This window comes from Diplotaxodon limnothrissa, linkage group LG7, assembly GCF_057381915.1.
Source record: "Diplotaxodon limnothrissa isolate DT_005_m linkage group LG7, D_limnothrissa_male_GT1.1, whole genome shotgun sequence".
NCBI classification, from domain to species: domain Eukaryota; kingdom Metazoa; phylum Chordata; class Actinopteri; order Cichliformes; family Cichlidae; genus Diplotaxodon; species Diplotaxodon limnothrissa.
Genome location: NC_140602.1, coordinates 52,021,136 through 52,032,212, shown reverse-complemented (window position 1 = coordinate 52,032,212; position 11,077 = coordinate 52,021,136). Strand labels below are relative to the sequence as shown.

Here is an 11,077-nt window from a genome sequence, read left to right as displayed (position 1 = left end):
CAGTTCCCTGATTCAACATTTGTCTGCTCTAAAACAACTGGCTGGAGAACATTAATAACTAGAAACATGGAGGTCCATTGTTTATTAAACCTTAACTCTTCTCCTGTCCACGCGAGCACTTTAAACCACTTCACACATGCCCTACAAAGTCTTAATAATAGCACTTGTAAGCGAATCCTTTTAGACATTTACATTCCCATGAGTCTTTGCAGTGCTGCAGCATTCACAGCATTCAACTGTATTTAAAAAGAAAGAAAAGCATTTTACTGTCAGTTTAAAGTGACTCGTTCATGCATCATTTTTGAATTAGGTTGTCTGATATATGCTAAGTCAGTGAGTGACTGTGCATTGGCCATGCGGCAGATTTACAAGTTAAAAATATGAAAGGACAACACAGTTTTCACAGAGGTGGAGGATTATTTTGCCAGTGCAAAGGAGAAACTCTGCCACAGCATCAGGAAGAATGTTGGGAATTACAGCTGCTGCAAAAGCCTTCGAGGCTTATCTGTGATTGAAGCCATCCTACCCCTACACACAAAGAGGCTGTAAATCAACTTGACAGACTGCCCGGTAGATTACATTTGTCAGCATACGCATGCATAAGCACAGGCAATTGGGAACAGTGCTGAAAGCAGCTCCCGAGGCTCTGGTGTTGTATCTGCAAAGTTTTTCTAAGAAGCTTTCCAACTTCTTAGAAAATGTTTGGATTTACTGGTAACAGGAATACTTTGAACATCCATCATCTCTATCTGGTAATCACCATATTCAGATTGTTGGTAATTTCATGTCTCAAGGAAACCTCTGTTGAGAAATCACCACATACTTCCTACCGCTTGTTTTCTCCACTGCGATGCCTCTTGGGGAATTTCCAACTCGCAGCCATAAAAATTCTGTATTTTGACTCATTTGTAAACAGACTTTCCTCTGAGAAATTTCTGCATTATTTATATTATTTAAATATTTAGACTTGTTTTGTCATTGAGGATGTTACACAGCAACTAATTGCTATTCGCCTTCCAGCTGCACTTATACTATGCAGGCATGGGTGCTGTTAGCGACTTTGGGTAGCTTGAAAAAAGGCCAGCTCTGGGACCACCGAATACTAACTCTAGTATCTAGATCAGTTCTGTCCGAAAGCAATCAGTGGGCAGACTAATTGATATTTAAGCAATGTTGTATCCAATAAACAACTTCGCCTCACTGACTCTCCTGTGTGTACAGATGTTCAGACCAGCTGCGGCTTGGAAACAGTTCAGCCCTCAACTGAATTCATGTCAATGAAAACACTGCAGGCTAGTATTGTTACGCTGAATCATGCTAGGATACTATTAGCTTTAGCTTTTCCACAGGAATGCGTATTTTCTTTTTCTTCTATTAATCTCTGGCACTCTTCCAAAGCACGTCTTTTGTCCCGTCTTCTTCTCCTCACCCCCAACTGGTCGCAGCAGACGGCCAACCCTCCCTGAGCCTGGTTTCTTCCTGTTAAAAGGGAGTTTTTCCTTCCTACTGTCACTAAGTACTTGTTAAAATAGGGGTCATTTGCTTGTTGGGGTTTCTCTGTGTTATTGTAGGGTCTTCACGTCACTGGAGTTGGTCTCTTTTCTTTCACAACACTTTTATAAGCACAACTTTTTCTCACCAACATTTTTCCTACACATACAAACAGATTTGTGTTTCCCACAAGAAAATGGGACGATGAGGATTACACAACCTCCAGATTATTGTTACCCCTTTATGATTTCTCTCTTCCCTGTTAGTGTGTGTGTTTTGGGGCTTCTGACTACATGACTGGCCAAGAGTCTGTCTCCATTTTTCTGTTTCACACAGCCTTTCAGTCTATCATAGCATTGTGTGTGAGCAAATAAAAAATATTTTCTTGTGAAGCTTAATGTTAGATATTTCAAGCAGATAATTTAACTTTACAAACTGTTAGAACAATATGCTTAAAAATATTTTACCTGGAATAAGATGCTAAAGTGTTTTGTAGTGTCTTATGGTTTGAGTGATTTTGCTTCCTACTAAACTGATTTAGCCAGATATTGTTCTTTGTAAGATTTAAGAGACAAGAGATGAAGAAGAGAGATTATTGTTAAAAGGTAAGGACTGCTCAGTGATGTTTGATAGACCCATCGGCGTAACTTTGTGCCTAACATTGGTGGGATCAAGATCTTTGTCTAAATAAATAAATCTGGGTAAATTCCCACATGATTAAACATGCAACTATTTTGCTGGTAATAACTGAAATGAGTAAAGAACATCAACAGCCTATTTATGCAAGATAGTTCATAATTTTATTGGGGGGTGTTATATTGGTTGGGTCTGATTATTTGGGGGGGGGGGGGTCATAACCCCCCCTGGAAATTACACCCCCCGAACTTCCCACAAAACAAACTGAGCTTTATCAACTTCGGATTATTCAAAGGCTGCATGAAATACTGCGTAGTTTACTGCAGGCTATGCTAAAGCCACAGGGCAGTTCGCTTTAGAGCAACATCAGCACAAAATCTACTTGTGCTCAAAACAGAAATCTGACATTTTTTATCCCCACTTTCACCACCACAGCCAACTTTAGGGTTCCTACACCTCTCACGTGAACCCAACTATACTTATTTTCCTGTTTGGATGTAGAGGGAAGGGCACCCGGCATAAACGATAGCAACTAGCGCTAGTTTTTCGCTGCTTGTGTTAAACACATTCAAGCTGCATAGAATTATTTCAACGTGAACTATAATCAAGTTTGCACTCCATGGAGTTGTGTAATCCTGTTAATATGAATTATGTTTTTTTTACTTTCACTGAATTTAATCAGTGCTTCCAACCACAATGTTGTAAAAAACAAAACAAAACTGTACTTCCACTTCTGTAAGTCTGTATGTCTACAACCCCTGTCCTTATTTAAAACCATTTCACAGTATCATAGGTGTTCTTTCATGAGACTGTTATACTTTAACCCAGTATTTCCATAAACCAGACATTAGCTCTTATAAGGCTGGTCTTGTAAGAAAACCTCCAACATTAAGACACCAGCTCATGTGACTGAAAACCTTTTATTCCAAGTTCGTTTCCACTTTTCACAAACTCCTGATTTCCCCCCCCCCTTTACACTGGAGATGTATACAATGTAATCAAGAAGAAACAAAGTCAGTGTGTGTGTGTATATAAATCTGTTTACAACAACACTGTTTATGGCCACTGATGGATGGGTAGACAACAAGGACCACAAAACGAGCCTGCAACTCCTGTTTATCATCACATTTATTTAACCAAAAATGTGTCTTTTAGGATGAGCTTGAGGCGGCCACTGCAGCGCGTCTGGGCTTGGGGGTGGTGCCTTCCCGGAAACCATTCCTGAAAAACAAAAACAAAACTGATTATGCTGTTGACATATTAGACTAGTCTTACTAAGAGGTAATCATGCTAAAGAAGTCCAAGTCACGTTGTTTGTTATTCTACAAAAACGCTAAAACCACTACATCGATCCAAATATTATTCCCAACTAACCTGCTTGAATGCTGATGATTAAATCTTAATATAAATAATGATTTTAACTTGTTTTATATGAAGAATGAATAGAAAATGCAGGGCACCTTGGCACAACTGAGACTGGAGGAAGTTTGTGACGTTAAGAATGCAAATGTTTATTTCACCAAAAACGTCATTCTGGAAAACACATCCCTGAGTCAACGGAAGTAAACCATTTTCATACACAAACTACACACAATGTTGGTACTGACGTGGTCCTCCCCTACAGGCAGCACATAATACTTCTCTCTACCTCAAACACTGAAAGACCGAGCGCTCAGGAGGGAGGAGACCACCAAATGTCAGGTCCAAATGAGTCAGACATTTTAGATGCTTCACTTCTGGAGGGTCACCGCTGTACCACATGTAAAAGCTTAAGATCATCACGACAGGAGAAAACACCCACGCAACTACTAAAAATATTTACTGGGTTCCCTGATTTGTCCCAATTTAACACAGACTCGATGCCTGCTAGCTGGACTGGGCTCAGGTAAATTATTCATGTTATCAGAAGCAGCGGAGAGGAGATTAAAGATAGTTTGCCCTCAGATCTACTGTGTTTTGTAAATTTTGGCCACGTTTGAACTGTTGTGAGGCTTGCACGCAGCTTTCACCCATTATGCCACCAACACACACACACACATCGCCATCCCTTATTTATTTACACTGAATATTTTCTAACAGCTAGAACTGTGAAACTGTGCAGTAACTGCCAGCGTTAATGAGCCAGTGAAGGTGATTTAACTGAATTGCAGCTAAACAGGCATTCTGCCTGAGACAGTGGAAACTCAACAGCTGCTGCCAAGGTTGTGTTGCCAGATTGGAGTAAAAGCAAGTTATTAGCATCATTACATAAACTAATACAAAAATGAAAATGCATAATTGGAGCCATTAAGTACGGCTTTCATATTCTTACATTAAATGGTTATATAATTTATGCCTGATATAAATCTTATCAAAGAACCGCTATTAACAAGAGCCGCTATTAGCCATTTTCCAATCTCTGTTTTAATATTATTAACAGCTGGTCAATTATTCCCCCCCCCAACTTAAAGAAGAGATGGGAGAAACACGGTTTAACCTTACACATGCTTTGTCCACCAGGGGGCACCCTAAAACTTCCTTTTTGACAACATGCCACAAACAACAAAAAGCTACTTACTACACACAACAAATCTTAGGAAAATGTTCCTGTGCTTCATGTGTCTGGAAAATCAGCTGATATGTTAACATCAGATTAAAAAAATCATTCAATAAGTAAAACCCCTATATAGATCGACTTGGTTTACATAAGCTGAAATAGGATAACTGCTCACTGTGCAGCTTGAATGTTTTGTAAATGATAACATAAATATCAAAACGTACGAGTTTTAACCACCCACTTACTCTCAAGAAGTAGTAAGACCGACAAAATTTCCTTCTATATGACTTGTCTTGAAATGCCACTCACCTCAGAGAAAAGAGTGATGTCATATTAAGTTCATTTGTTCAGACATTTTTTTTTTCACCATCATTGGTGAGCAGCATTGAGGAAGACAAACCTCATTTTCATACACCCAGTCTGTGAGACAGTAAAACTATGTGGGCTAAATATGACAAGACAACCCTGATTTGCAGCAGGACACAACCCCGTTACTCTATGTTCAAACTGTTTAATAGGAAGTGTGAATACTAAATGTTTGGCAACTTCTTTATGCTCAGTTTTCTGCTGCAAGACGAGTAAGTGGGAGAGGGAAGAAAAACCCCAGCTGCACACTGCAAGCCTAACACTCTGTTTAAAGTCTACCAATAAAAAAAAAGGGAAGAAAAAAAAAAGAAAAGAAAAAAAGAAGAGTGGTATGCTATCTACAACTGCCAAACAAGTTCAGTATTGAGAGTTTTCTTAGATTTTGTAAACACTTGCTTGAATTGTTGATACAAACATTTGCTTGTGCACACAAATTTTACCATCCCTTAAAGTCAAAAGGCAAATATTATGGTCTTATAAGACATCTTTATATAAACTATTAATCTTTTTATGTCAATTTTTTTTGTCAAAGTGGGAAAATTATTTGGTTTTATCGAGCTGATAGAAGATACAGAAATCCTGCTTATATTTCCTGTTGGAAACACATCAACACAACTTGTCAACATATCCAAGGTTTATAGATCAAGCTAGTAAATCAAGTGAATTTACTCCAGGTTTACTTGTGTTTAACAAATTGTGATTTCCTACAAACATTTTCATTGAGGTGTTTAAATTCATTACACGTTTAAGAGTCCTGTCATCAAGACAACTTTGTAATACTGATGCTAAGGCTAAAAACCAATTTAAGACTCAGAAAGTGAAGAACTGAAGTAAAGTTTGCTTGAAGTGGAACTTATGTTTACCCATTCAGCACCATGGGAAATTTTTTTTAAACGACATTTTCAAGCTAAAGGGAAATTTTAACCTGTATCCCTCAGGTACAAGTAATTAACAATAATTTAATATAAGACGAAAAGGCAATTTAATTTATTTAGTGCATGAAAAAAAATCTTGTAACCTCAGTTGTAACCTATTATTCTTTAAGGAAATAAAAACCGCCAAACAAAACAAAGGCTACATTCACATGTACACAGGTATCATTGTAAACCATTTTCTATGTTTTGGCCTTTCATCCACACCTAAATGATGTTTCAGCAAACAAAGCTTTACAAAAATAAAATCCTGTCGGTGTGACGATTTTCAAAAACATGTTAAGGGGAAAAAGGAAACGAGGTGTGCACCTCTGTTAGATTTTGACAGAGAGAAGCATGATAAATTAACACACCGAACACCTTGAAACACTTTGTGATCTGCTCCTTTTTACATCTTACCTGAATCTGCGGTAGACGACCTTCATGTGTCTCAGACGGCCTGTGCCAGTGGTGTTCCTCCTCTTGGCCTTAGCGCTCCAGTTGTCTGAAAATGAACAGCACCATAAATCAAGGGAGCATGGCACTTCACATCAATGAAGAGCTAAACAGCATACTGACAGTGCTGCTCATAATAAGGAGTTAAGTTCCAGCCTTTTTGACAGGGCATGGGTGCAAACCAGTGGGGTGTTACACTAAAATATGCTGGAAGACAGCAACCTGCTGGTTTTTGCCATTTCAAAAAATAAAAAAAATACACTAACACTAGAAGCAAGCATAAAGTTTGCCAATATCACATTTAAAAACAGTGTATTCTATTACATGCGTTAAGGTTACTTACACTTTCTCTTGCGCTTCTGAGGGTAGCCACACTTGCCGCAGGTAGACTTCTGCAGGTGGTAGGCTTTGGACCCACAACGACGGCACAGGGTGTGCGTCTTGTTCCGGCGCTTACCGAAAGATGATGTCCCCTTGGTCTGAGAAGCAAGACAAACATGTGAGATCAGGGACAACTCAAGGAGATCTGATTGTAGACCAGGCCGGGGCCAGTCTTGTCTCAGTGAAAAAGGAGGAATCACAGGCAGTCATTTGTTCAGACATTTGTGTTTTAAAAACATCACTGACAAGACTGAACTTCAGGTGGTAGCAAACACTTAATCACAGTGGTTGCAGCAACTCGTGGCCTCAGCTTGCCACACATGCTCAAATGATAGTTACTTTACGGCCAATGAAAGCCGGCGTGCTTTCCTCAGACAAAATCTGCAGTGGCTGACGACACTAATTTTGTACACGTTACCAAAAGAAATGGACCACATGAAAAAGATGCTAGCTATGCTAACATCGGCGAAAAACACCGGTTGCCATTTTGCCAACGAACAACCGTAAATGTATTTTCCATGCATTTATTTTTGTGATTACCGGAAAAATCCACAATCGATAATAAAGTCAAGCTTACGATATTTTGTCCTCTTCTAGCACTATTTAGCCCATTCAGTGCAACTGTGCTAAAGGCTAACGACAGCAAACAAGTGCTGGATGGATGTGACAGGAACAACAGTATTTTTTACTAAAATCAAACTTTATCTCAAAAATACATCATCCAACCGGTTACAGTGTTTATCCGACACAGAAGTGGCTTCAGTTTGTGTCAGATACATGGCACATTAAACAGATGTTACGAGATTTGTGTCTACCAGCGCTGCTACATACCATTTTTCTCCGGTGGCTGTGGGAAAAGAGACCGGAAGAGGAGCTGGAGCTGCATCAAATTACATCCGTGCTTTTTCCTGTGTAACAAAGAAATGTGACCCCTCCGTAAAGCATTTTGTGCAAAAGGTAAAACAAAAAACAAACAAAAATATAATTTTATTTACTTACCGGCTGACTGGTGGTCTGAGTGGCGACACCGGCGTGCATGTTTTTATTTAATGAAAACACGACCTTTCGGACGCATTCCCGTATGAAAGAAAAAACTTATAGTAAAAAAGTATTTTTGTTTTATTTTGTTTTCTATAAATTGTATGTCGAGTAAGACGTGTTTCAGATTAGTATTTATTTAATATTAAGAGTGATATTCAAAATATAAGAATTTGATGAGTTAACAGAAGAAACGCACTCATTATTACATCGTAGTATGACACATGTCATCTTTATAAGGCTTACATTGATATTGTATATAAAAACATCAAGAGCTCAAGGAAATAAGAACTGTGTTTTTGCTTTTTTTAATGTCTGTAGCCTAAAAACTAAAAATACTTGTACAGTACTTCATAATATCTATTAAAACTCAATATTTAGTTAGAAACTAGAACAATTTTTTGAAACCCTATCTTCTAGATTCAAGTTACACAGAAACATGTTTCCTATGCAATGAAATCCTTTCTTTTTTCCGCAGAAAAAAATAGAAAAAAAATCATAATTTAAAAACAGTAGAAACAATTATAAAGAACTACACTAGGTACAATAAAATTAATGCAATAGAAATATAAGATATGCTAAATATATATAAATAAAATAAAAAGACTGAGCTGCAAAAGGCTATGCACACATTTACACAATTTACATTTTAGCATGCTACAGTAGCATGTGCAGTAGAAACAGTAATGAGTGGCAATCACCTGTGTGTAACTTGAGAAAAAGCAGACGGTTGTAAAACCATGGTTGCACGCTCATGTCAGATGACGTCTAATGGCCCCATTATACCTGCCGTGACACCCATGACGGGGTTGTCATGGGTGTCGTGCGGTGAATTTGACATCGCATCCTGTGTCACTTTGGCTGGTTGTGCACCTCTCGATTTTTGTAACCGCCACCACCACAGCTGGGCTGAAGACAGGAGTGTAGAATTGTGCTGGTTTTTACCACCACTTTAATGATATTCCAGTACAGAAGCTCAGAGACATGCAGATGTACAGTGAGATATTGGAACGGTTTGGAAACCTGAGAATTTGTGGGGGGGGGAAAAAGCTTGACAATGGCTTCCAGTTTTGACTTCTTTTCTTCCTATATCAGCACTTATGTAGCGATATTGTCTGAGTGGTCACACCTGTTCAGGAGAATACTGCAGCGGCTTCTTGCACCTTAATGGTTTGTATGAATACAAGTGACTGTGAGATGAAGTTGCAGCAGGTATAATGGGGCCCAAATGGGAGTAGCAAAGGAAGAGTTATTTAGTTTGGAGATTCTAGATTTCATGTTTTTATACCTCCAGCCTGAGGGTAGAAGTCTGAACAGTCCATGTTGGGGGTAGGTAGAGTCACTGAGGATGGAGACAGCTATCCTATGAACTCTGTGATGGTAGATGCTCTGCAGAGAGGGCAGTGGAGTTCTAATCCTCTTTTCAGCAGTCCCAACCTCTCTCTGCAGGCGTTTGTGGTCCATAGCGTTGGTGTTGCCACAAGGTTTTGTTGCTGCCAGTCATGCGTCCTGTCACTGCAGTATCATCCGTGAACTTTAGGATGATGCTATCTTTGTGATAGGCGACCCATTTGTAGGTGAACAGGGTTGAGGATGCATCCCTCAACGCATCCCTCAGCCTATGTTTGTAGTAATGCTGACTGAAGTTCTGATAGGTGTGTGTCTATATAAGTGAGGGAGAGAAAAGTGTAGGATCTGAGGTGGACCTGTTGGATCAGTAGACATACTAAAGGGAGTATAGAGTGTCCGGAATGCTGTTCTGAATGTGGGCCAGCACCACTCTCTCAAAACACTTCATGATGGTCAGAGTGAGTGCTCATGACAGGTTGGCGGGCTCGTCTTGGGAAGCAGGACACTGGTTGCTTTTTTTAAACAAGGGGCACCAGTGCTCTGGCTGAGGGTGATGTTGAGGATGAAGTTGAGAACATCAGCTAGCTCACTGGCACATGCTTGAGGAGACCCTGCCCAGGGATGTTGTTTGGTCCTGCTGCCTTGTGAGGGTTGACCTCTTTCAGTTCTTTATGTGCCTGACCCGATGAGCCAGTTAGGGGAGGGGGTGAAGGGCAGGTTGTCCTGTATGTGTGCCTCCTCTCTGTGCTTTACCCGGGCGTCTCAAAGCGGGTGTAGAAGGTGAAGATTATCTGGAAGACTGTCTATGGAGCTGATGCTGTAGTCTGTGATGTGCTGTAGGCTTTGCCACGTCCACCTGGAGTTAGCAGTAGAATAGAAGCCATCCAGCTTCTCTCTGTACTGCCTCTTGGCTGCTTTCCTTAGTCCATACTTCACAGTACTTTCCCAAATATGCTGTTATAATGAACATTATGAAGAATAGTACAAGTACAACCTTAAAGTCCTCACTCGCACTGTGACCACAATCATGTGCTGCCTAACAACTTCAATGCAAATGCAAAAGTCTTAAAAAATGAATTAAAAAAAAAATTAATTTCTGTTAACAATTTAATTTAATGAGCAGCAGTAAAAAGTTTAGAATTTCTAAAACACATAATAGCAACTGCAATTGTCTAGAAGTATTTAATTGCATTTCATTTAATTTCTATCAATATTTGAAAGTTATTCACTTGAAGAGTGATTGCAAACAGCAGTAATAACACTGCAGGGTACAACCACATAACAACAGCCTAATAAACTATTCAAAAAACAAAGATAATCACTCATTAATTTACTCACGCATTCAGCTAGACATTGTGCCAGACACTGTCTCAACTGTATCTCACCACCACGCTGCACACAATTGTCTCGATTGTCTGATAACCTTGAATAACACCATGTTGTGCCATATATCAGGCTTTAGAGCCCAGCAGGAAAATGACAAAGATCGCAATTTGGTTTAACAGTGATACAAGCACAAGGAACTATTCAGTCTGATGGGACAATAACTTTTGGCTCGCCTACTACAAATTTCCTATGACCAAAGAGAATGCTAAAACACATGTGGACATGTTTTACATATTTGAGGTGTTTCAAATATGGTAAACTGGCCGTCTGTTCCATCCGTACTCTGTCTACCTATTGAATAAAAGACCACATTTTAGTTAGCTTCAGAACAAAATACTGACATAGTCTTTGTGTGAGGTGCATTTGCTGATTATTCGCCAGACAGAGGACAATTTAATGAATCAATCAATCCTCCATCCATCTATCCATTTTCTTAACCTTGTACCCATTTCAGGGATGCTGGGATTATCGTAGCTGCCCTATAAGGCAAAAGGCTAAAGGTGGGGTATTAACAGGTAGAAACAAG

The 11,077-nt window shown here is 39.4% G+C and overlaps 1 protein-coding gene and 2 non-coding genes across 3 annotated transcripts; all 3 read right to left on the bottom strand.

Annotated features, from left to right (window-relative positions):
* Positions 1-3,033: 3,033 nt before the first annotated feature.
* Positions 3,034-7,669, bottom strand: rpl37 (ribosomal protein L37). The gene is made up of 4 exons (XM_085358398.1): positions 7,609-7,669; positions 6,740-6,875; positions 6,361-6,445; positions 3,034-3,348 (listed from the first exon to the last, which is right to left on the bottom strand). The coding sequence occupies exons 1-4, from the start codon at positions 7,609-7,611 to the stop codon at positions 3,279-3,281; spliced, it is 294 nt and encodes a 97-aa protein (XP_085214524.1). The 5' UTR covers positions 7,612-7,669; the 3' UTR covers positions 3,034-3,278.
* LOC146629176 (small nucleolar RNA SNORD72) lies at positions 4,966-5,045 on the bottom strand. The gene has a single exon (XR_014906457.1). It is a non-coding gene; the product is annotated as a small nucleolar RNA SNORD72 (small nucleolar RNA).
* Positions 6,948-7,028, bottom strand: LOC146629175 (small nucleolar RNA SNORD72). The gene has a single exon (XR_014906458.1). It is a non-coding gene; the product is annotated as a small nucleolar RNA SNORD72 (small nucleolar RNA).
* Positions 7,670-11,077: the final 3,408 nt, after the last annotated feature.

Coding starts and splice junctions, on each gene's coding strand:
- rpl37 (XM_085358398.1), bottom strand. Junction 6,446..6,739: donor TCAGAAGCGCAAGAGAAAGT/GTAAGTAACCTT, acceptor GTTCATTTTCAG/ACAACTGGAGCGCTAAGGCC. Junction 3,349..6,360: donor GTCGTCTACCGCAGATTCAG/GTAAGATGTAAA, acceptor TTTGTTTTTCAG/GAATGGTTTCCGGGAAGGCA.